The 26,637-nt window shown below is 43.9% G+C and overlaps 1 protein-coding gene across 1 annotated transcript in view; it reads right to left on the bottom strand.

Moving 5' to 3' along the window:
- LOC139253715 (contactin-associated protein-like 5) overlaps nt 1-26,637 on the bottom strand; it is a 1,602,302-nt gene that overhangs the window by 1,160,139 nt on the left and 415,526 nt on the right. Inside the window, exon 5 of the mRNA XM_070873519.1 lies at nt 5,817-5,964. Within this exon, the coding sequence (XP_070729620.1) occupies nt 5,817-5,964 (148 nt within the window). The remainder of the gene's footprint in view (nt 1-5,816; nt 5,965-26,637) is intronic.

Below are 26,637 nucleotides of genomic sequence, written 5' to 3' on the forward strand. Positions count from 1 at the left end.
AAGGATAAGGGGTAAGCCATTTAGGACCGAGATGAGGAGAAACTTCTTCACTCAGAGAATTGTGAACCTGTGGAATTCTCTACCACAGAAAGTTGTTGAGGCCAGTTCGTTAGATATATTCAAATGGGAGTTAGATGTGGCCCTTATGGCTAAAGGGATCAAGGGGTATAGAGAAAGCAGGAATGGGGTACTGAAGTTTCTATATCGCAGTGTGGGCTGGCCCGTGCTGCCTCTGGGCCCTCGGTTCTTCTGGGCCCCTCATTCACTGCACTTTTGCCCACGATGGTCCAGGGCCCGGCACTCCAGCTCAATGTAGTCACTGTTGTAATGTCGGAAACGCGGCAGCCAATTTGTGCACAGCAAGTTCCCACAAACAGCAATATGATAATGAGGGATAACTGTTGGCATGGACACCCAGGATAACTCCATTGCTCTTCTTCGAAATAGTGGCATGGTAACTTTTACATAAATCTTGGGAGGGTAGACCGGGACTCAGCATAACATCTCATCTGAAAGACAGCACCTCCCATAGCACTGCACTGGAGTGTCAGCCTTGACTAGGTGCCCAAGTCTGTGGAGTGGGACTTGAAACCACAACCTACTGACTGACAGGCGAGAGTGCTATCCACCAGGCCAGGGCTGACACAGAATTACACAGGACTTGCTTTAAATGCCTGCATCTAAAAAATTTAAGACACTTTCATGTAGTGACATGTATAGTGCAAGTTTTCATTTTCCAGATGGCTTGGTGCAAATTAGCTGGGTTCAGTGTTTCACCACTGAGAAACATGCAAAGTATATTGCAGAGGTGTGTATTCCAGTGCCATACAGTTCTGTGTTAACTGAGGCACACTTTAAGTAGCAACAGATTAGTTGCATCGCTTTTAAATGTTAGTGTTTCCATTGCATTGATCTGCCAAATGTGATAGTCACGAGAACTCTTGACAGCCATAAAATATTTAAAGGAAAATGTAAACATATTTCATTCAGCACATTTTCCTCTAAGTAAAAGCTTTTTAAAAATTATGCGTCACAAGAATTCCAATCCTGTTTCGTTGTTCGACCAAAGCTATGTGGCTTGTGGGAATCTCTTCTGACTTTGGCATGTGCCATTCCTAACTGAGCCTTTTCCAAAGGAGAATGAGGTGAATATTCAGCACACCTGATGAACTGTTGAGATTTTAATTTCTAATCTCAAGTCCTACAGTGTCAACAGGGAAATAGAAATTTCACACGGTTTGGGGAGATGACGTTTTTAGTGGAGAACCAAGACAGCTTGATGAATGTCTCATCCTTCCTTGGCATTACATTACAAATCTTTTCGGTTTGCTGTGACAAGAACTAGGCACCCCATATTCTACAATATCCAAACTGTCAGTTGAAGATAATACGATGCAAGATGCCATAACTATTCCATTTTTGGTCAGGCCAAAACATCATCCCACTAACAGCAAGTCTGTGTGGATCAATTAAAAATCTTGCTTGCTAATCCCCCCTTGCTGCACCTTCATTTTGCACTGATGTTTTAACATTTGAGATGAAGGACTGCATTCGCTAATCATCCTTGCCGCAGTACAGATAATCCATTGAGAGTCAAGGTTCTGAGATCTCCTCCCCTGGTGCACAAGACCTTATTTATCCATTTTTGGTTTCTGGCGAAAAGCAAGTTTCTTGCTGGTTGCCTCCCATTTTGTTGATTCTCTGCACTCGGATTGACATTTTTAGTGGCGAACCAAGATAAAATGGTCACTGTCTCACGCAAACTCATTCCTCTAAAACAATATGAAGAAAGAACACTTTTAGCAATACGAAGGGAATGTTGACCTGGAATTTCCTGAAACGGTGCGACCGTAAGGTTAGGCCAAAAATTTACGGCGGTTTCCATGCCGACCGTGCAAACTGGTACTTGCGCCAGAATTTCCTGCCAACCTCATTATCACGCAAAAAATAAAACATAGTCTCGCGCAAATGACTGTGTACTATTGGAGCACAAGGAAAGTGCAAAACTTGCATCATATTCCTTCTTTATGTCTCTTTTTAATATCTGCAAATTAAAGTTTGACGCCATCAAGCGCATATTAGGTGCAGTGGCCCGGAATAGCAAAGAGAGCCAGCATAGATTTGTGAAGAATAGGTCCTGCCTGGCTTATCTAGTTGATTTTTTTTTTTTAAGGAGGTCACTGCCATGGTGAATAGGGAGAGTGAATAGATGTTGCCTCTGTAGACATTAAGAAGGACTTTGTTAAGGTTCCACAGAAGAAATTATTAGCAAAGTGAAAGTGCATGATATGGACGCAACCTTGTGACATCGGTTAGTAATTGGTTGCAAGGTAGAAGCCAGAGTATGACGAAAGGGAGTGTTCTCTGATTGGTGGGATGTGACATACGTTAATTCCCAAGGATCTGTTCTGGGGCCTCAGCTTTTCACCATAGATACATTAATGACTTGGACGGAGGAATAGAGAGTTGTACAGGCAACTCTCGATTATCTGCACACGCATGCAATGGGAAACCGTTGTAACAACATTTAAAATTCTGTGTGTGTGCATGCTGCTGCAGCTACTGTCTCTCGCAGCCACCGCTAACATAGAAACATAGAAAAACGGTGCAGGAGTAGGCCATTAGGCCCTTCGAGTCTGCACCGCCATTCAATGAGATCATGGCTGATCATTCACCTCAGTACCCCTTTCCTGCTTTCTCTCCATACCCCTTGATCCCTTTAGCTGTAAGGGCCATATCTAACTCCCTCTTGAATATATCTAACAAACTGGCATCAACAACTCTCTGCAGTAGAAAATTCCACAGGTTAACAACTCTCTGAGTGAAGAAGTTTCTCCTCATCTCAGTCCTAAATGGCTTACCCCTTATCTTTAGACTGTGACCCCTGGTTTGGACTCCCCCAACATCGGGAACATTCTTCCTGCATCTAACTTGTCCAGTCCCGTCAGAATTTTATATGATTCTGAGATCCTCTCTCATTCTTCTAAACTCCAGTGAATATAGGGCCAGTCGATCCTCATATGTCAGTCCTGCCATCCCTGGAATTAGTCTGGTGAACCTTCGCTGCACTCCCTCAATAGCAAGAATGTCCTTCCTCAGATTAGGAGACCAAAACTGAACACAATATTCCAGGTGAAGCTTCACCAAGGTACAGCTGCAGCAAGACCTCCCTGCTTCTATACTCAAATCCCCTAGCTATGAAGGCCAACATGCCATTTGCCTTCTTCACCGCTTGCTGTACCTGCAATCCGACCTTCAATGACTGATGTACCATGACACCCAGGTCTCGTTGCAGCTGCCCTTTTCCTAATCTGCCGCCATTCAGATAATATTCTGCCTTCGTGTTTTTGCCACCAAAGTGGATAACCTCACATTTATCCACATTATATTGCATCTGCCATGCATTTTCCCACTCACTTAACCTGTCCAAGTCATCCTCCTCACAGCTCACCCCACCACCCAGCTTAGTGTCATCTGCAAACTTGGAGTTATTACTATCAATTCCTTAATCTAAATCATTGATGTATATTGTAAATAGCTGGGGTCCCAACACTGAGCCCTGTGGCACCCCACTAGTCACTGCCTGCCATTCTGAGAAGGACCCATTTATCCCGACTCTCTGCTTCCTGTCTGCCAACCAGTTCTCTATCCACATCAATACATTACCCCCAATACCATGTGCTTTAATTTTGTACACCAATCTTATGTGTAGGACCTTGTCAAAAGCCTTTTGAAAATCCAAATACACCACATCCACTGGTTCTCCCTTATCCTAGTTACATCCTCAAAAAATTCCAGAAGATTTGTCAAGCATGATTTCCCTTTCATAAATCCATGCTGTCTTGGACCGATCCTGTCACTGATTTCCAAATGTGCTGCTATTTCATCTTTAATAATTGATTCCAACATTTTCCCCACTACTGATGTCAGGCTAACCGGTCTATAATTCCCCGTTTTCTCTCTCTCTCCTTTCTTAAAAAGTGGTGTTACATTAGCTACCCTCCAGTCCATAGGAACTGATCCAGAGTCGATAGACTGTTGGAAAATGATCACCAATGCATCCACTCGGAGTCCATTCCGGAACCCCGGAGCTAGACAATTTCCTCCTCGAGGCCACCTGCATGCATGCTGGTAATGGCCATACTTTACTGCCTTGTTACTGTTTGTAGCTGATTGAACAATATTTATTCATTGAAGTTTTAACTTTATAATGTCAACTCGCTCTAACGGAGAAATCGTTTACCCGGCATAGCCCAATCCCCGAGGGACCCAGAAATCGAGAGTTGCCTGTATATCTAAGTCTGCAGTTGATGCTAAGTTCAGAGGCACAGTGTGGATGGGAGAAGAAAGTCACAAAGGGACAAAGACAGACTAAGTGAGTGGGCAGACAGAGTTCAATGTGAGGGTTGTTAGGTCATTCACTTTAGATCCAAGAAAGATCATTTGGAATATTTCCTTAATGGTGAGAGATGAGGAAATGTGGAGCAGCAAATGGATATAACTGTTCATGTACACAAATCACTAAAATCTAGTGCACAGGTACAAAAAGCAATTAAAAAGACTAATGGAATATTGGCCTTCATCTCAAACGGACTGGAATTCAAAAGGAAGAGTGATGCTTCAGTTGTGTAGATGCTTTTCTTAAACTTGCTGTACCTTATGTGCATAAATGATATATATCAGAGTTATAAATAGGACTTGAATTCATATTAGTTCTGTGAATCTCTCCTTAAATCAATGTTTTGTCTGGGGCCGGGGAAGAAATGAAAATTAAATTAAGTGCCCATTTTGAGAATTAGTGAAATTTGGATAGATGCAGAAGGCATTTTAATTGACATAATGAGGAAGGTTAACGCAACCATTCCATTCATAACCGGCCTAAATTAATATTAATTGAAATAAGTTGTTAAAAGTTGTTAAAATATTTAAATAGGTAGATGAGAAAAAGACTGCTTCATTTGATAAATATTTACATTTGTCCACAGCTCATTCACAAAGCGAGTTACACCACAATATTCACCATCGTCTATGTAACACTTTTTATACATTGCTTCATACTTTCTTTTTGATTTTCTTTAACGTGACAATTTGTGACAATAAAAAAAATAAGTATCAGCAAGGCATGTGGTTCTGAGGAATTGAGTGCTTTGCAATTCAGGCCCAGGTAAATACAGAATGGCACTCCTCTGCTCTGTGCAAATAATTACAGAGAAGTATTCCCAGTGTAGGATGGAACATTTTTCATTTCACCACACCAGCCACTTAATGGGCTCAGTGAGAATATCAAATTTGGGGCAGTTTTGTGCTGTGGATTCATGCACATCAGGAATTGGATCCCGAGTGCCTAATTTAATATTTTTAAAATGTTGTCCTCTCAAGCTTTGACAAAAATAAACTTACTGATGCACGGCAGGATTGCTGGAGGTACTTCGAACGAGATGTTTAAGTATGTGTTGAAGATCCCGTGGCACTATTTGAAGAAGAGTAGGGAGTTCTCCCAGTGACCAGATCAACATACTGCTCTCGACCAACACCACTGAAAACAGACTAACTGAATTCATCAAGTTGCTCTTTGGGATCTTGCTGTGTGCAAAGAGACTGTGTCTGCTTACACAACAGTGACAACACTTCAAAAGTAATTCTTGGCATGTGAACCACTTTAAGGCATTCCCGAGAGATGTGCTTAGGTGCTAAGTGCAAGGCTTTCTAACATTAAGCAAAATGCCTCATTACTGTGTGATGGACATCCCATTCTCAGTGAGGATAATCAGTTGAAATCAAATATACACTCGCTTCCTTTGATTATGTGTACTTACTGTAAGAGCATCCATAAACCTCAACTCTCATTCCTATTCTACCGTTGGGATTCCATTCGAGAGGAGCAAAGCGAAGGAATCTGGCTCTGATGGAGTACTGCAGCTTGTAGTGCACAACGCTGTCTGCATTAGAGTTTCCAGGAAAAGCCTATGAAGAAAGATGACAAAGAGATTAATGATGGCAACTTTCAATCAATAATTCCTTAACTGCTCCTTACACCCCAAAGAAGCAATAGGATATTTATGAGCTAGCATTACTGCTCAGAAGACTTTCTGGAGAAATGTACATTTTTGATTTACCTTTGTAAACCAAGTCTATCTTCCATGCACTTTTTTTTATCTTCTAGCCTATTTTCTGTTAGCTACACCTCCATTTTTTTTTAACTCTTTCATTTTGGAGTGAAGCATTGCCATGGGTTAGCCACATAGTAAACACAGCTTTCTATCCCTATATCAAGGCAAATCTTATAGCAATGTTTGAAGATTTCACTTCCAACAAATGCTATTATGGGGAGGATTTCTTTTGTTGGGTTAGAATCATGAATGGTTATCGAACACAAGGAGGCCATTCGACCCATGGAGTCCATGCCAGCAAAAGAGCACTTCAGTTCGTCCCATTCCCCCGCCCTTTACTCGTAGCCTTGCATATTTTTTTCTTTCAGGTACTTATCCAATTCACTTTTGAAAGCAGTGATTTAGTCTGCATCCACCACCCTCTCAAGCAGTGCATCCAGATCCTAACCACTCGCTGCGTAAAAACATTTTTCCTCATGTCGCCGTTGGTTCTTTTGCCAATCACCTTACATCTGTGTCCTGTGGTTCCCGCCAATGGGAACAATTTCTCTCTGTTTAATTATGTTATGTGCAACAATTTAATAAGCCTATTCTTCATGAACTAGCTTACAATGTGATTAGACATAGTGATGAGAGGTAGTCTTCCCTTGTTCTTTCCTCAACATTTTCTTTATTATTTATTTTCCACTTTTCCTCCCTCAAATTTACAATCTCTTTGTTCCTTCCAAATGTTGCAACTGCTTAATCTCGCCTCTTTCTTTTCTCATTATATAATTTCTTTATTTTCCTTTCTTTTCAAGCTTAGCTAATTTTACATTTATCTTCTATGAGTCTCTTTTATATATCCCTTACTCTCTTCTTCTGTCTTCCAAATCCCTGCGAAGTGTTTCTGCCCTATATATGCTTTCAAATCTGTAAACAGGACGCACGGGAATTTCAAAGTCCTCAGTTTAATCTAGCAAGAATAACATAGTATCATATCATAGAATCAGAGAAGTTTACAGCACAGATACAGGCCATTTGACCCATGATGTCTGTGCCAGGCAAAAAAAAGAGCTATCCAGCCGAATCCCACTTTCCAGCTTTTGGTCCGAAGCCCTGTTGGTTACAGCACTTCAAGTGCATATCCGAATACTTTTTAAATGTGATGAGGGTTACTGCCTCTACCAGCAGAGTAGTGTAAACTGCAAGAACTTGCAATGTCTATTACCGTGAACTATTGTACTGTTTGCTGACAAGAGAACATTGTTAAATCATATGCAAGTTCACCTGTGACATTACATTGACAGCATACAATATCAAAGGGTTTTTGCATCTATCAAGCAATGTATTTCTGTCGAACCTTTTAACCCCATGTCAGCGTCGATTTTGTTCAATACTGATCAAGCACAAAGGCCCAGCCAACTCTGCAGTGACCAAACCGGATCAAGAGCCGGTAGAGTGTAATGGTCTCTGGTTTGATTCCTGGTTTGGGCTCGGTTAGCTGATCTCAGTCACGACAGCAGTTTAGTTGCTACAAATGGTTTCAAAGCTATGGTCTCGAGAGCGGGGGCGGGGGGAGAGGGGGGCCAGTGGGGAAACAGTTGGTATCTTTTATTTGTGAGTGTTATTTTCTAGAAAGTACACCTATATGTCCCGAGATGGCTGGACCAGATTCAGCTAGGAATGTTTGCCTATGCTCACTCTAGATTCACACATGGTCACCTGGGCAAGGTACAGTGTGGAACTATATCCCAGCTTGCCATCGAAACCTCCACGAGATCATCATCACCATCATAGGCAGTCCCTCGGAATCGAGGAAGACTTGCTTCCACTCCTAAAGTGAGTCCTTTGATTGCTGAATAGTCCAATGCGAGAGCCACAGAAGCTGTCACAGGTGGAACAGACATTCGTCGGGGGAAGGGGTGGCGGGGGTGGGACTGATTTGCCGCACGCTCCTCTCGCTGCCTGCGCCGGACCTCGGCAGGCTGGCGACGTTGAGATTCGAAGAGCTCAATGCCCTCTCAGATGCACTTTCTCCACCTTGGGCGATCTTCGGCCAGGGACTCCCAGGTGTCAGTGGTGATGTCGATCTTACCAGGGGGGCTTTGAGGGTGTCCTTGTAACGTTTCTGCTGCCCACCTTTGGCTCGTTTGCCATGAAGGAGCTCCGCATAGAGCAATTGCTTAGCGAGCCTCGTGTCTGGCATGCAAACTATGTGGTCTGCCCAGCAAAGCTGATCGAGTATAGTCAGTGCTTCAATGCTAGGGATGTTAGCCTGGGTGAGGACACTAATATTGGTGCGCCTGTGCTCCCAGGGGATTTGCAGGATCTTGCGGAGACATCGTTGATGATATATTTCCAGCGACTTGAGATGTCTTCTGTACATCGTCCATGCCTCTGATCCATACAGGAGGGCGGGTATTACTACAACCCTGCAGACCATAAGCTTGGTGGTAGATTTGAGGGCCGGGTCTTCGAACACTCTTTTCCTCAGGCGGCTGAAGACTGCACTGGTGCACTGGAGGCATTGTTGAATCTCCGCATCAATGTCTGACTTTGTTGATAAAAGACTCCCGAGGTGTAGGAAGTGGTCCACGTTGTCGAGGGCCATGCCATGAATCTTGATGACTGGGGGCCAGTGCTGTGCGGCAGTGACAGGCTGGTGGAGGAAGCTTTGTATTACGGATGTTAAGCGTAAAGCCCTTGCTTTTATATGCCGCAGTGAATACATTGACGATATCCTGGAGTTTCAGCCTCTGAATGTGCGCAAACGCAGTCGTCATCCACATACTGCAGCTCAACGACAGAGGTTGGGGTGATCTTGGACCTAGCGGCGTAGGTTAAACAGCTTCCCACTGGTTCTGTAGTTTAGTTCCACTCCAGCGGGGAGCTTGTTGACTGTGAGGTAGAGCATGGCGGCAAGGAAGATTGAGAAGAAGGTTGGAACGATAACGCAGCCCTGTTTGACCCCGGTCCGGACATGGATTGGGTCTGCAATGGATCCGTTGATAAGGATCACGGCCTGCATGTCATCGTGAAGCAGACAAAGGATGTTGACAAACTTTTGGGGCATCCGAAACTGAGGAGGACGCTCCATAAACCCTCACGGTTGACAGTGTCAAAGGCCTTTGTAAGATCGAAAAAGGCCATGCATAAGGGCTGGCGCTGCTCCCTGCATTTTTCCTGCAACTGTTGCACTGCAAAAATCATGTCTGTTGTGCCCTGTAGGGGACGAAATCCGCATTGTGATTCCGGGACGAGCTCCACTTGGCCATTTGGTATACCCTTGTTTGCAATTTAGCACATCCTTTATTTCCTTAGTTAGTACAAGTCCCACTCCAGAGACTGAGCACAACCATCTAGGCTGACAATCCAGTTACTGAGGGAGTGCCATCTTTCAGATGAGGCAATAAACCGAGGCCCCGTCTGCTCGCTCAGGTGGACATAAAAGATCCTGTGACAGTATTTCAAAAAGAGCAGGGGCGATCTCCCTGACATTCTGGCCAATATTTTTCATTCAATCAACACCACTAAAAAAAACATATTATCAGGTCATTACCACATTACTGTTTGTGGGAGCTTGCTATGCACACATTGACTGTCGTGTTTCCTACATTATAACAGTGACTACACTCCAAAAGTATTTCATTGGCTGTAAAGCACTTTGTGATGTCCGGTGTTCGTGAAAGGTACTGTATAAATTCAAGTCTTCCTTCCTTTCTTTCTCTCACCAGCACCCTCACTATGTTGAAACCAATACCCAGCACACCATCTCCTATCCTAATTCATTTTTTCCTCATGACCTCAGAACGATGGAACTCCTGACCTCCTTCAGTCTTCCTTACTCTTACAACGGTTTAAAAATCCAATATTGGCAAAAACCCAACCATGGTTTGTTGTCTATTTTGCTACTCTTTTGAAATTTGGTGGAGGCCTCCATTATGAGTCTTGACCCCTCACGCATGCTTCTCATAGAATGGTTACAGCAAGGAAGAAGGCTATTTGGCCCATCGAGACTGTGCCGACTCTCTGCAAGGACATTTCAGCTAGTCCCACTCAGAGAAACATAGAAACATAGAAAATAGGTGCAGGAGTAGCCCTTTGAGCCTGCACTACCATTCAATATGATCATGGCTGATCATGCAACTTTTGTGCCAGTCCTGCTTTCTCTCCATACCCCTTGATCCCTTTAGCCGTAAGGGCCACATCTAACTCCTTTTTGAATATATCTGACGAATTGGCCTCAACAACGTACTGTGGTAGAGGATTCCACAGGTTCACAATTCTCTGCATGAAGAAGTTTCTCCTCATCTCAGTCCTAAATGGCTTACCCCTTATCCTTAGACTGTGACCCCTGGATCTGGACTTCCCCAACATCGGGAACATTCTTCCTGCATCTAACTTGTTCAATCCAGTCAGAATTTTACATGTTTCTATGAGATCCCCTCTCATTCTTCTAAATTCCAGTGAATATAAGCCTAGTTGCTCCAGTCTTTCTTCATAGGTCAGTCCTGCCATCCCGGGAATCAGTCTGGTGAACCTTCGCTGCACTCCCTCAATAGCAAGAATATCCTTCCTCAGATTCGGAGACCAAAACTGCCTACAATATTCAAGATGTGGCCTCACCAAGGACCAGTACAACTGCAGTAAGACTTCTCTGCTCCTATACTCAAATCCTCTCGCTATGAAGGCCAACATGCCATTTGCCGCCTTTACCGCCTGCTGTACCTGCATGCCAACTTTCAATGACTGATGTACCATGACACCCAGGTCTCGTTTCACCTCACCTTTTCCTAATCTGTTAATGTTCAGATAATATTCTGCCTTCCTGTTTTTGTCACCAAAGTGGATAACCTCACATTTATCTACATTATACTGCATCTGCCATGCATTTACCCACTCATCTAACGTGTCCAAATCACCCTGCAGCCTCTTAGTATCCGGCTCAAAGCACATACTGCCACAAAGCTTAGTGTCATCTGCAAACTTGGAGATATTACATTTAATTCCTTTGTCTAAATCATTAATGCATATTGTAATTAGCAGCACTGAACCTTGCGGTACCCCACTAGTCACGACATGCCATTCTGAAAAGTACCTGTTTATTCCTACTCTTTGCTTCCTGTCTGCCAACCAGTTCTTTATCCATATCAATACCATGTGCTTTAACTTTGCACACTAATCTCGTGTGTTGGACCTTGTCAAAATCTTTTGAAAGTCCAAATACACCACATCCACTGGTTCTCCTTTGTCTACTCTACTAGTTAGATCCTCAAAAAATTCTCGAAGATTTGCCAAACATGATTTCCCTTTCATAAATCCATGCTGACTTGTACCGATCCTGTCACTGCTTTCCAACTGCGCTGCTATTACATCTTTAAGATTTAATTCCAACATTTTCCGCAGTACCGATGTCAGGCCAACCGGTCTTTATTTCCCTGTTTTCTCTCTCCCTCCTTTTTTAAAAAGTGGGGTTACATTAGCTACCCTCCAATCCATAGGAACTGATCCAGAGTCGATAGAATGTTGGATAATGACCACCAATGCATCCACTATTTCTAGGGTCACTTCCTTAAGTACTCTGGGATGCAGAATCTCAGGCCCTGGGGATTTATCGGCCTTCAATCCCATCAATTTCCCTAACACAATTTCCTGACTAATAAGGATTTCCCTTCAGTTCCTCCTTCTCATTAGACCCTCGGTCCCCTAGTATTTCCGGAAGGTTATTTGTGTCTTCCTTCGTGAAGACAGAACCAAAGTATTTGTTCAATTGGGCTGCCATTTCTTTGTTCCCCATTATAAATTCACCTGATTCTGACTGCAAGGGACCTGCATTTGTCTTCACTAATCCTTTTCTCTTCACATATCTATCGAAGCTTTTGCAGTCCTCCGTCCTTTTCCCGTAGCCCTGCAATTTTCTTTTCTTTCAGGTACTTGTCCAACTCCTTTTTTAAAGCCGTGATTGAATCTGCCTCCAGCACCATTTCAGGCCGTACACTCCAGTTCCTAACCACTCACTGTGTAAAATAGTTTTTTCTTATGTCGCCTTTGGTTCTTTTGCCATTCACCTTAAATCTGTGTCCTCTGATTCTCAACCCTTCTGCCAATGGGAACAGTTTCTCTCCATCTACTCTGTCCAGACCTCTTGTGATTTTGAACATCTCTATAAAAGCTCCTCTCAACCCTTTCTGCTCTATAACCCCAGCTTCTCCAGTCTATCTACATAATTAAAGTCCCTCATCCCTGGAATCATTCTCGTAAATCATTTTCTGCACCCTTTCTAAGGCCTTCACATCATTCCCAAAGTGCAGTGCTGAGAGTTGGAGGCTGTATGGAGGCTGAACCAGTGTTTTATACAGGTTCTCAATTCATTTTTTTTTTAAGTCATCGATGCTCAATTCTTTCAGCTTCTTCTGTTGCGAAATCTGTGAAATAATACCTCGCTATATAAATACTTACTCTGGAATTACAAATCCAGGAACATTTGCTTTCAATAAAAGAAAAAGAAACCCTTGCATTAATATAGCGACTTTTATGATCTCAGGAAGTCCCAAAATGCTTTACAGCCAATGAAGTACTTTTTGATGTATAGTCACTGTTCTGATGCAGGAAACGCGGCTGCCAATTTGCACACAGCAAGCTCCTGCAAACAGCAATGAGTTAATGACCAGATAATCTGTTTTAGTGATGTTGATTGAGGGAAAAATATTGCCCAGGACACCAGGGATAACTCCCCTGCTCTTCTTCAAAATAGTGCCATGGAATCTTTTACGTCCATCTACGAGAGCAGACGGGTCCTCGGTTTAAAGTCTTATCCAAAAAACGACACCTCTGACAGTGCAGCACTCTTTCAGCACTGCACTGGAGTGTCAGCCTAGATTTTTGTATATGTCTCTTAATAAATAATAAAAGAATGATAGAGAAGAGGAAGCAACTGAAAGAATAGTGCACTATGTCTTATTTAATAAGTACTCGTATATTTAATATGTATCAGGAAATCAGATACGGACAATCTCTGCAAAGAATAAGCCATCTAAACATTCAGCATTAATAACGTATAGACTGACTGCACCAATTACTGGATTGTACTGTTTAGCAGGCAGCTGTAAGATTTTGGAATTTACTGATTTCTCAATCGCTTCAATGTGCTATTCATCAGAGAAAGGTACGAACATCAGATTGGGTAATGCTAATAAACCCTCAATCACAGTCTAACCAGATAAAAAATAGAAAATAGTGGAAATACAAAGCAGTGCCTGTTCTAGAAAATGTCAAATTGTGTCAATAAGACAGGTTGTATTTATTTCTATTTGCAGCCTGTTTTCAAGCAAGTCTCTTGATTTTCTAACTTACTGCGCATCATACAAATAATACATGACAAAGAGCTGCGGGGCAAATATTAATTGACAAAGCACGAGAATTTCATATCAATTTTGTGTATATGATTCGGATCCAGAGATTAAACTTGTATGAGCTCCTCTGCTGGTTTGGTGAATAAATGAACTGCCTGATGTGGAGCTGAGGCATATCCACCAGGAGGGTCCTAGGTTTGATCCCATGTCTGTGCACTAATTAGCCTCAGCAAGTTTGGCTTGGTTTTTGGCTGTCGCCGGGAGGTTGATTTAATGACATGTTCAGTGCCCTTTGTTGGGTTGCGAGAAGGCAGCCATCATCATCATCCAGGTCGCACACAGTGGACAACCATCAACCTCATCAGCAGATGCTGCCACCTTCACCACATGGAAGATTAACAACTTGTATTTATATAGCGTCTTTAAGGTAGTGAAACGTCCCAAGGTGCTTCACAGGAGAATTACAAGATAAAAAATTTGACACCAAGCCACATAAGTAGAAATTAGCACAGGTGACCATTAGCTTGGTCAAAGAGGTATGTTTTAAGGAGTGCCTTGAAGGAGGAAAGAGAGGTAGAGAGGCGGAGAGGTTTAGGGAGGAAGTTCCAGAGCTTGGGGTCCAGGCAACAAGAAAGCACGGCCACCAACGGTTGTGCGATTATAATCAGGAATGCTCAAGAGGGCAGAATTAGAGGAGCGCAGACATCTCGGGGGGGGGGGGGGGGGTTGTGGTGCTGGAGGAGATTACAGAGATAGGGAGGGGTGAGGCCATGGAGGGATTTGAAAATAAGGATGAAAATTTTGAAATCAAGACGTTGCTTAACCGGAAGCCAATGTAGGTCAGCGAGCACAGGGGTGAATGGGTGGAGTTCGAGTTGTCCATGAGCGTCCTGATGTTCCAGGTCCCGAACATCATGTTAAAGGAGTGGAAGGTGCCTGTGCGTGAGTTCTTTTAACGTGGGGTGGTCATTGCACACCGGCTACCACACGGGCTTAGCTGAACAAGGTCTTAGTCCAGTAGCAAGGGGGTCAAAGATGACTGGGGACCAGCCACTGCTGTATGGGCCTAGTTGCCTACGGCGCGATGTTGGCCTCAAGCTCGGCGCTGAGTAGCGCCCTTGCTGGTTGGTGGGCCGAGACTTGGTTGGGGTCAGGCATTGGAAGGGTCAGTGGCCCACTGGAGTTCCGAGTGGAAGGTTAGGGTTTTCACAGTCATGGTACTCACCACGTGCTGGAGGAGAAGAGGCCAGGTCACCAGTGGGGAATGAGAGGTCCAGCCGTCGCCGAAGGGGAGGAGGCCCAGACGTCATCGTGGAGGAGAGGCCCATCTGCCGCTGCTGGAGGGGGCCTGATCGCCGTTGGTGGGGGCCCAGTTGCCATTGGAGTCGTTGACCAGGCCAACATTCCCAGCATTGAAGTACTGACCACACTTGATCAGCTCCGTTTGGCGGGCCACATTGTTCGCATGCCAGACACGAGACTCCCAAACCAAGCACTCGACTCGCAACTTCTTCACGGCAAACAAGCCAAAGGTGGGCAGAGGAAACATTACAAGGACACCCTCAAAGCCTCCCTGATAAAGTACAACATCACCACTGACACTTGGGAGTCCTTGGCCAAAGGCCGCCCTAAGTGGAGGAAGTGCATCTGGGAGGATGCTGAGCACCTCGAGTCTCATCACCGAGAGCATGCAGAAGTCAAATGCAGACAGCGGAAAGAGGTTGCGGCAAACCAGTCCCACCCACCCCTTCCCTCAATGACTATCTGTCCCACCTGTGACAGGGACTGTGATTCTCGTATTGGAATGTTCAGACACCTAAGGACTCATTTTTAGAGTGCAAGCAAGTCTTCCTCGATTCCGAGGGACTGCCTATGATAATGATGATGATGGGTGAGCGGGACTTGGTGCGAGTTAAAACACGGGCAGCCGAGTTTTGGATCATCTCTAGTTTACGTAGATCCTCATCATGCGATTGTGGAGCTCCTAATCAGACCCTGGAGCACATCATTGAGCATTATCCTCAGAGGAAATTCACAGGCAGCCTACAAGTTAACCACGCTGTTACACCGGAAGTTTTGGCCTGGATATCCGACTTCGATATTGACATTTGATTTGCTTTGCTACTACCATACAAAAGAAGAAAAAGCAAATTTGGCCTTGGGAGTTGGGGTGGGGCAGGAGGGGGGCAACGCGGGGGGAACAATTCAGAGAGTATTCCTGCTCTTCAATGTTATATAGTGACACATTGTGTAAGTAAGATGGTTGATGAAGACGCAACTGTGATGTCTCTAATGGACATATGGAATGGACACTTGGGACAACTGCCAGATGGTGGTTGACACCTGTGGAATCATACTTCATAACGTTTAGGTGAAGGAGGGAAAGTGGACGATGACTGGAGGAATGATATGCGTTACATGGAAGTTCAACCAAGTGCTCTTTTTGTTTGGTCACAAAATATTTTCACATTGCATTGTTACTGGACTGTAGCAGTGAGGAGATATTTGTGCTATTGTACGGAGCGATAGTATAGTAACTGCACAGTAAAAATCACAATTTATACAAATTGTGTTTTCCAGTTCAATACTGTAATTACAGGGAGATTAAAAGCTTAATATAACAGGATTGCATTTGATTATCCCAATGTTTAGCTTAGCTGAGCACAAAATTGCTTGAAATAATTTTTCCAATACATAATATTATCATTGTGCAATCATTCAAATATTTTTTTCTTTCACTTTATTGACAATTTCCTTCAGTTAAGAAGTTTATAACAGGCGGCTGATCCCATATCGACTGTTTTATATTGTCGCCCAAGGTCAAAATTAGCCTCATGGTCTCTTGCACTCATTTTAGAATCATATATAGTGTTCAATGTTCAATGCATTTTCTCCTTTTCCCCATCTCTCCTTGTTGGGGGCAACTCAAATGCGGAATGTTGTGCAGATAATAGTCGCTCACCAATGGCTCACTTGAGTGAGAGCTCAGACAATGGACTAAGGAGTGCAGTAATGAATCCCAACCATTCTGACATACACCTGGAGTACTGTGTACAGTTCTTCCGAACCTAAAGAAGGATATAATTGCCTTAGAGGTGCTGCAACACAGGTTCAGCAGATTGATTCCTCGGATGAGAGGGCTATCCTCTGATTGAGTAGAATGGGCCGATACTCTCTGGAGTTTAATGAAACATACAAGATTCTGAGCGGGTTTGACAGGGTAGATGTTGCACGACTGTTTACGCTGGATGGAGAGTCTAGAACTTGGGGGCATAGTCTCAGGATAAGGGGCCGGCTATATACACAAACACGCACGCACATACAAAAACAATACATTTTCTAGTTATTCGAAGAGACAACCCACTAATATTTTTTTGTTTACCTGAACCAGGATTTGTAAAGGTCAGTTTTAATCCCAATTATAATTGGCAACTCATCACAAACCAAAGAATCAATCTGCAACCCTGCTGATCAGTTCCATACAGTGCATCTACCCACTGAATTACCAGGAGAGCTCACTACAACATGGTATGTGAACATCAATGACCATTCCTCATTTGTAAGGTCAGAAGTGGGGATGTTCGCTGATGATTGCAGTGTTCAGTTCCATTTGCAAATCCTCAGATAATGAAGCATCCATGCCCGCATGCAGCAAGGCCTGGACGTCATTCAGGCCTGGGCTGATAAGTGGCAAGTAACATTCGTGCCACACAATTGCCAGGCAATAAATATTTCAAACAAAAGAGAGTGGAACCACTGCCCCTTGACATTCAATGCCATTACCATCGCTGAATCCCCCACCATCAACATCTGCCGCCATTCAGATAATATTCTGCCTTCGTGTTTTTGCCACCAAAGTGGATAACCTCACATTTATCCACATTATACTGCATCTGCCATGCATTTGCCCACTCACCTAACCTGTCCAAGTTCCCCTGCAGCCTTTTAGCATCCTCCTCACAGTTCACACCGCCACCCAGCTCAGTGTCATCTGCAAACTTGGAGATATTACACTGAATTCCTTCATCTAAATCATTAATGTATATTGTAAATAGCTGCGGCACCTCACTAGTCACTGCCTGCCATTCTGAAAAGGACTCATTTATCCTGACTCTGCTTCCTGTCTGCCAACCAGTTCTCTATCCACTTCAGCACATTACCCCCAATACCATGTGCTTTAATTTTGCACACCAATCTCCTGTGTGGGACCTTGTCAAAAGCCTTTTCAATTTCCAAATACACCACATCCACTGGTTCTCCCTTATCCACTCTACTAGTTACATCCTCAAAAAATTCCAGAAGATTTGTCAAGCATAATTTCCCTTTCATAAATCCATGCTGACTTGTACCGATCCTGTCACTGCTTTCGAAATGCGCTGCTATTTCATCTTTAATAACTGATTCCAGCATTTTCCCCACTACTGATGTCAGGCTAACCGGTCTATAATTCCCTGTTTTCCCTCTCCCTCCTTTCTTAAAAAGTGGTGTTACATTAGCTATCCTCCAGTCCATAGGAACTGATCCAGAGTCGATAGACTGTTGGAAAATGATCACCAATGCATCCACTATTTCTCGGGCCACTTCCTTAAGTACTCTGGGATGCAGACTATCAGGCCCCAGGGATTTATCGGCCTTCAATCCCATGAATTTTCCTAACACAATTTCCTGACTAATAAGGACTAGCATTTGCCCATCCCTAATTACCCTTAACTAAGTGGCTTGTCAATTCAGAGGACAGTTAAGAGTCAATGCCATTGATGTGGTTCTGGGTCACATTTAGGCCAGACCAGGTAAGCATGGCAGATTTCCTTCCCTGAAGAACATTAGTGAACCAGTTGGGTTTTTAATGACAATCCAGTAGTTTCATGGTCACCATTACAAATACTAGCGTTTTAATAATTTATTAACTGAATTTAAATTCCCAAGCTGCCGTGTTAAGATTTGAATTCAAGTCACTGGATCAGTAGTCCAGGCCTCCTGATTGCTAATCCAGCAACATAACCACTGTGCTACCGTTCTTGATTCAGCCTTGGTGTTCGAACTATGAACCTTAGTCTTTCACATAGGTTTCTTGAAAAACACAATTGCTGACTCGAACTGCTCTCAGCTCTCCCTTCTCTCCCTACCTGCTAAAATAGTTGGATTTAAGGATGTGAGGAAGGGCCAAGGCACATATTGCTGCCATCTTAAGCATCTCCTAAAAATGGGATTTGTATCTTCACTCTTGATCAGTGACCAAATTAAAACATTTAGCTCTGTGACTCATTCATATCTCTCAGGAGGTACACGCACGCTTCAAAAAAAATGCTCACTTTTAATAATGTTGAAATATAGATACAATTAAAAAAAAAGTATTAAAATTCAATACAATGAAATATATTCAGAAGCATGCCATTAGTCTCATTGTCCAAGTTATTCAGGCTCATGGGAATAAAAATGGCTGCCCATTGAGTTATTCTCGATGAAAACACTTTAGGCACCAATGTAATTTCCTTTGGAACTTCAGCTGATGTGGAAACATAGTTTATTCAAAATGTTTTAAGGTTTTTGTCAGAAGAATGAATATTTACCTCACACCGAATAATGAGAAGGATCTATACCGAAAGCCAGGCCATTACTAATGCCTGGTGGGTGAGTCAATGACACACCAAATTGCATTTGGTCAAGTCATCTACATCAATGCAGATTCAAGAGGAGTTAGTGTTGAAAGGAATCCCTGCAATTTACTCAATATTGCAAACATATCAATAAAAGCTGATCTGATTAGGGCCTAAGTATGGATAGGATAAAAGGAAATGGATTGATATCATTTACAACACCTTCAGTGGGTTGCAAAACACAATTGATTGAAGTGGCAAGCATGATAAAACATTGTCAGAATATCTAACTTATTTACTAATAAAGAGGAAGTGAGATGCACTGTGGCATTGCTATAATAGCAATAATGGAATAAAACAAAATCCATTTCAGTGATTCATGATTAATGGAATTTATGATAATACAATTGGCTTTGCCAACACTCTTAAGTCTCACCTCATCCTCAAAGTATACTTAATGCGTTTTAACCAATTATTCTAGCATATGCCATGTGTTTCCGTTGAGGTATTAGCATTCCAACCATGCACTCATTCTAAGCACTATGTGATGGCATTGACTGTACAAAGCTGCTTTGAAATACATGAGACATAAACATTAAAAAGAGCTTAAAAATAAATACACGCATCTATTACGGCACACAGTATAGACATGCAGCCATCTAACTCGTGACTCTGCATCACTCATGAGCTTGGGTTGGATGCAGAATGATACAAGTGACCAGGACAGCAGAGCAAGAGGTTAAAAGTTCAGGACTGTGGATCATGGAATCTTATAGCACAGAAAGAGGCCACTGGGCCCACCATGCCTCTGCCAGCTCTTTCTATTCAATTAGTCTCACTCCCTTGCTCTTTACCTTTCAAAATACATTTTCCTCATCTCACCTCTGGTTCTTTTGCCAACGACTTTAAATCCATAAAATTATTTACACCGCAGAAAGAGGCCATTTCAGCCCATCGTGTCCATGCAGGCCGGCAAAGAGCTATCCAGCCTCATCCTATTTTCCAGACTTTGATTCGTAGCCCTGTAGGTTACGGTACTTCATGCATATCCAAGGCTGGAAAGTGTGATGAGGCTGGATAGCTCTTTGCATTGACGGTTTCTGCCTCTACCACCATTTCAGGCAGTGAGTTCCAGACCCCCACCACCCACTGGGTGAAAACATTTCCCCTCAAATCCCTCTAAACCTCCTACCAATTACTTTAAACCTATGCCCCCCTAGTCGTTAACCCCTCTGCTAAGGGAAATAGGCCCTTTCTATCCATTATATCGAGGTATCGCATAATTTTATACACCACAATGAGGTCTTTCCTCAGCCTCCTCTGTTCCAAGGAAAACAAACCCAGCCTATCCAATCTGTCCTCATCGATAAGATTCTCCACTCCCGGCAACATCCTCCTAAATCTCCTCTGTACCCTCTCCAGTACAATCACGTCCTTCCTGTAATGTGGTGACCAGAACTGCACGCAGTACTTCAGCTGTGGCCTAACCAGTATTTTATACAGTTCAAGCATAACCCACCTGCTCTTATATTCTATGCCTCGGCTAATAAAGGCAAGCATTCTGTATGCCTTCTTAACCACCTTATCTTCCTGGCCTGCTCTTTCAGAGATCTGTGGACATGTACTCCAAGGTCCCTTTCTTCCTCTACACTTCTCAGTGTCCTACCATTTAATGTGTATTCCCTTGACTAGTTAGCCTCCCCAAATGCATTACCTCACACTTCTCCTGACTGAATTCCATTTGCCACTGTTCTGCCCACCTGACCAGTTCATTGATGTCTTCCTTCAGTCTACAGCTTTCTTCTTCATTATCAACCACACGGCCAATTTTTGTATCATCTGCAAACTTCTTAATCATACCCTCAACAATCAAGTCTGAATCATTGATATATTCCACAAAAAGCAAGGGACCTAGTACTGAATCCTGTGGAACCCCACTAGAAACAGCCTTGCAGTCACAAAAACACCCATCAATCTTTCCCCTTTACTTCCTGCCTCTGACCCAATTTTGGATCCAACTTGCCACTTTGCCCTGGATCCTATGGGCTTTTACTTTCACGACCAGTTTGCCATGTCCTTTGGTTACCGACCCTCCTGCCAGTGGAAACGGTTTCTCCCCATTTACTCTATTAAAACCCCATGTAGAAGAGTACAGCACAGAACGAGGCCATTCGACCCATCGAGTCTATGTTGTAATTTTCATCAACACTTGCTCTTCTATGTCTCCCCTTAATCTTCTCTGCTCCAACGACAATCCCAGCTTCTCCAGTCTCTCCACTTCACTGAAATCCCTCATCCCTGGTATCATTCTAGGAAATGTTCACTGCACCCTCTACAGGGCATTGACACCCTTCCTAAAGTGTGGCGACAAGCATTGGACACAATACTCCAGCTGACCATGGCCTCGTCCCTCTTTCTCTCTGTCATACCCTTTTGTCCTATGACCTCCACCAAATATTCCATTCGTCTAACTCCAGCCTCTTGTACAACAACCCCAACTCACCTTATTGATGGCCATGCCTTCAGCCACTGACGTTCCACACTTTGGAATATCCTTCCTAAATTCTTTTCCTCTCCACCTCCCTTTCTTACTTTAAGTCCCTCCTTAAATCCCAGCTCTTTGACCAGGCTTTTTGGTCACCGGTCCTAATCTATTTCTGTCTCTGACCTTTTTCCTCAGCTTGGGACATGTTTTTACATTAAAGATGCTATTTAAATGCAAGTTGTTGTAAGAGGTTGGGAACAGATTCAAACAGTGAAACACTGGCACGCACACTTAATGAAATAAATAACGACAGAGTGATGAATGTAGACTGGTAATTAGCTTGATGTTTTCCTGCTCATTGCTAAGTGACTGCAATTTAGGGTTACTCACATGTACTGGATATGAATTTCCTTTCTTCCCTGATTCGCAGATTTTGCCTATCTGCTCTCTCAGTTGGACGAAGAACAGAGGAGATATCCCGGGTGCCTTGGCCAATATTTGTCCCTCAATCCACATTGCTAAAACATATTCGCTGGTCATTATCTCATTGCTGTTTGTGGGAGCTTGCTGTGCGCAAATTGGCTGTTGCGTTTCCTACATTACAACAGTGACCACATTTCAAATGTACAGCATTGGCTCGAAAGGAATTTCGAGACGTATGGTGGTTGTGAAATGCGCTGTAAGAAGTCTTGATTATCATTGTGCATCTTTACCAGTTAGTTCTAGAATAAACTAGTAGAGGTCTCGGATGAGGCTAACTACTCCCCTTAACATGGGGTGTACACTGAGTGGAATGGAGAGCATGGAAATACTAGAAGAAAAACTTATTTATAAACTTACAATTGCCCATTTATATTTGATTTTGTGTTCGTGTAGCTTATTCAAACCGCAGCAGAGGCTGGAACACATATCTATTGAGTTGTCTTTCAAGATGATGAGTTGTCATTTCTCAAATTGCCTAAGCAGATATAGAGTACTAAATTCATCAGCCCATATCAAGCAAATAGTTCTCGTTCCATCGAGCCACAAAGCTCTCAGCTCTGTGATTCAAAACAAATACACAGAAAGAAAACCTCCATCTTGCTATATTCGTCCCATACTATAGCCCACAGGACATGCACTGCTCTGGTAATGTGCTTGTACATCACAGTGCAATTTTGCTGCACAGAACTAAACTGCTTCTGTTGTGTATGCGTGTATAACTGACAAACGGAGCCAGGAGAAATATAACTTAACATAACTGTGCTTTTATACAACCCAAAATGGATTCCTCAAACCGGCATGAACCAGCATGAGTGCAGCAACTGTGAATAGCTCCTGCAGGATCCTAATATCCGTCCTGTGAGCTGGAACAAACAAATAGAGTATGAACACAATATATTTCCCCCATTTTTAAAACCACTGTCTATGTACAGACACAGTCCTTGAGAAAGCCAGGTCGTGTTCTGATACGTGGAGACAGGCGTGGAGATGGTGGTGTTTAATCGAGGTTATTGGTTGGGAAACAGAATGGTGCCTCTATTCCATCTTGCTGGTCTGTTGGCCTGTGAGTTGGGATCAGTCTACGAGCGTTCCATCGAGTTCCATCATTGAGCTCGTAGGTGTGAGGGCTGAACTTTCGCCCGATCTGTTTTGGAGGTGAAAGTGAAGATGCGAGCTCATGACTCCGGTTTGGGCACTTAACTCTGACCCAATGTCCGTTCTTCAATTGGGACTTTTGAGCACGTTGATTTGTGTCAGTGTATGATTTCGCTTTTCGTTGCCATTCCGAAATCTGGGATGCGAGTGTGGTTATCTTTGCGCTAGGTTTGGCTGGGGGTTTGAGAATGTCCAGTAGCCAGCGAAGATTCCGCCCAATCATGAGGTCAGCGGGTGTCTTCCCCGTCAGTGAGTGTTTTGTCGAATGGTATGTGTGGAGAATGGTTTGAACCGCTTCGTCGAATGTTTGGCCTGCTGCGAGATTGGCTTTCAAACCCTCTTTGATGACACAGTTAAATCGCTCAACACCTCCGTTGCTTTGAGGATTCTACCGAGCAGTAAGACAATGCTCAATAACATGGTGAGTGAGGAAATCCACGAACTGGTCGGACACCAGTTGTGATCCATTGTCAGGCATTATGACCTCTGGGAGGCCCCACTTCGTGAACACACGCTGCAGAATAGTGATGAGGTCACTGAACTTGTTGCGATTTCTGGCCACTTCGAGTGCAGGTCATGTACTACAACAGGGAAACGCTGGTGCTGTGGAGCTGCTTCAACTGGACCGAAGATATCCAACTGAAGTTGTTGCCGTGGTCTTTGTGGCCATGGAATGGGCTTCATTGGCGCTGGTCAGATGCTTGTGGCCTTTTCGCTCAGTCTGCATGCTTCGCAAAGCGAGAAAAGACTCCTCGATGTGAATGTCAATCCCAGGTCACCATGATGAATTGTGACATCTCTGCTTCATGCGGACAATGCCAGGGTGTCCATCGTGTACCAATGGGAGAACACACTGTTGAAGCGACTTGGGAATTACTGCTCTATCACCACGAGCTGTGCAGCTAACATTGCAAACGGAAAATTCATCAGAAGTCTGTGGAAGGTTTTCAGCTCTTCTGGAATTTGCTTAGGCCACTCAGTCTGGAGGAAGTGGCATAAGTGCTGGAGCGTAGCATCACTCTGTGAGTTGGTTTTGAGTTTGTCGCAGGAGACAAAGTTTCTGATGGACTGAGTGATGATCGACCTGACATATGTGTCGTCATCTGTGAGTAATCAGTACCAGAGTCCAAAGCAGGTGTCGAGCGACTGAGTATGTCAGCTAGATGGTTGAGACTGTCAGCGATGTACGGTACATCATATACTGATGAAGGCGATCTGACCATCGGCTGATTCGCAGTGGTCTGTGCCCAGATCCAGTTGCAACGAGTTGCGTAGTTAGCGCTTGGTGATCCGTACGGAGGGTAAATTTCCTGCCATAGAGGTAGATGTGCTAGCGTTCACATGCGTAGATGCAAGCGAGGCTTCACGTTCCCCTGTAGAGGGTTTATGCTCTGCAGACGAGCGCGTGTGAGAGGCGAAGGCGATTGGGTGTTCCAGGCCGTTAATCCATTGCGAGAGCACAGCACCCATGGCGGTGCCTGATACATCCGTGGTAACATACGTCGTGGCATTCGGATCAAAGTGCACGAGGATAGGAGGGGATGTGATTTTCTCCTTAAGATTGGTGAATGCCTGAGCCTGGGAATCTGTCCATTCCTAAGGGACGTCCTTGTGCAGCAACTTGCGAAGTGGTTCGGCAATGTGCGCGTAATGCGGGACAAACTTCAGATAGAAGGTGCAAGTGCCAAGGAATAATGGAAGTTCTTTGATGTTGGTAGCCTCCTGCAATCGCTGGATCGCGTCAATGTTACCTTGTGTTGTGACTCTGTAGCCCAGAAAGTTTATTTCTCCAGCAGCAAATGTACACATATCGGCATTAAGTGTAATGTTATGTGTAGCAAGTCTAGCCATAACTGTGTGAAGTCACTCATCATGTTCTTCCATTATCCGTCCATGGACGACAACATCGTCAAGCAGATTGAGGGCTCCCTCTATGCCTACGGGCACAGTAGTGACAATCTTCTGTAATGCACTTGGTGCAGAAGGTAGTCTGTAGGGCATGTGTCGAAACTGATACAGAGCATCATGCATCATGAATGCCGTGAACGGTTTGCTGTCCTCCGCAAGGGGTATTTCCAGGTAACTGCGGCGCATGTCGAGTTTCGTAAAAACTATTGAGCCATGGAATTCTGAAGACACTTTGCCGATGGTCGGGGATGATGGCCTTGTGACCTCTTTCAGGTCGATGCATAGGCAGATCTCCCCATTTTTACACCAAGCAATGACTAAAGTTCAAGATCCAGGGTGAGGAGTCGATGCTCTCAATGATTCTCTGAGATTTGTGTCGCATTAATTCTGCGGATACTTGGTTGCGAACCGCAAATGGGAGACGGTGAAGTCACTGCGTAACCGGCTTGATGGAAGGGTCAACACGGGGACGATGGCAGAATTTTGTTGTCACTCCAAACCCTGTGAGGATTGAGGGATACTGCTTCTCAAAGTCCATCGTGTACACAGGTGTGCCGTTGGGTCGTCAACTTTGAACCCAAGCGTATTAAAAAGGTCAACACCCATAAGGCTTCGTCCCTTCGCGACATAAAAGGAAAAGTTCTCCAACGTTATGTCCTTGTAGTATATCAGGACAAATATGACCCCGAGTACCTCAATTTTGGAGTTGGAGTACATATGTAGAGTGGAAGTTGCGGGCTGCAGTTGACAGTGCGTGAAGTGGGTTTGTACACAGCCTCGCTCAATATGGAGACTTTGGCTCCAAGGTCAATGACAAGGCAGCAGGGCGTGCCATCAATGTTTACCTCACAGTCCTTGAGTTTGCCGATGTGCGGAATGTCACTAACGGTGTAAACCATACTGCGTTTATCACTATCGGAGTTGTCCACCTGTCGTATATGCTGTGATGAGCGACAGACATTAGCAAAATGGTTCATTTTACCACATTCAGAGCATTTCTTCCCATGTTCAGGGCAGTTAGGACTCTTTTCTGAGTGTGATTTGTCCCCACAGTTAAAGCAGTGGAAGTCAGGCCCGCAATCCATAGTTGGTGGCTTATTACTAGCCCTGGGTCTCTGTTGTGATTTCCGCTTTGGATGAACGCCTTTGCACATGGGCTGTAGCTGCAGTCTGCTGTACAGGGGGAGCAGGGGATCTGATCACTTTAGAATCGGAAAGCGCTGATTCGATTTGGATGGCCAAATTAGTTCTTTGTCTAATGTCAATTTATCATCCTCCATTCGCAAGCATTCTTGAATGCGGGGATCATTGTTTTCACAATAATTTGATCCCTGATCATTTTCTCTGTAAATGCTCCAAAGTTACACATAGCAGCCAGTTCAGTTAATGAAATGATATACTGTTTGATTGGTTCACCGTTCCCTTGCCCTCTGTTATGAAATTGGTATCTCTCCATCATGATACTTTTCTTTGGCCCAAAATAGTTCTCCAGGGCACTTACCATTTTGTCGTAGGACTCCGTATATTCGATTTGGTCAAAAATGCATTGGCCTTTGGCGCCGAGG

The sequence above is a fragment of the Pristiophorus japonicus genome, chromosome 3 (genome assembly GCF_044704955.1).
Source record: "Pristiophorus japonicus isolate sPriJap1 chromosome 3, sPriJap1.hap1, whole genome shotgun sequence".
NCBI classification, from domain to species: domain Eukaryota; kingdom Metazoa; phylum Chordata; class Chondrichthyes; family Pristiophoridae; genus Pristiophorus; species Pristiophorus japonicus.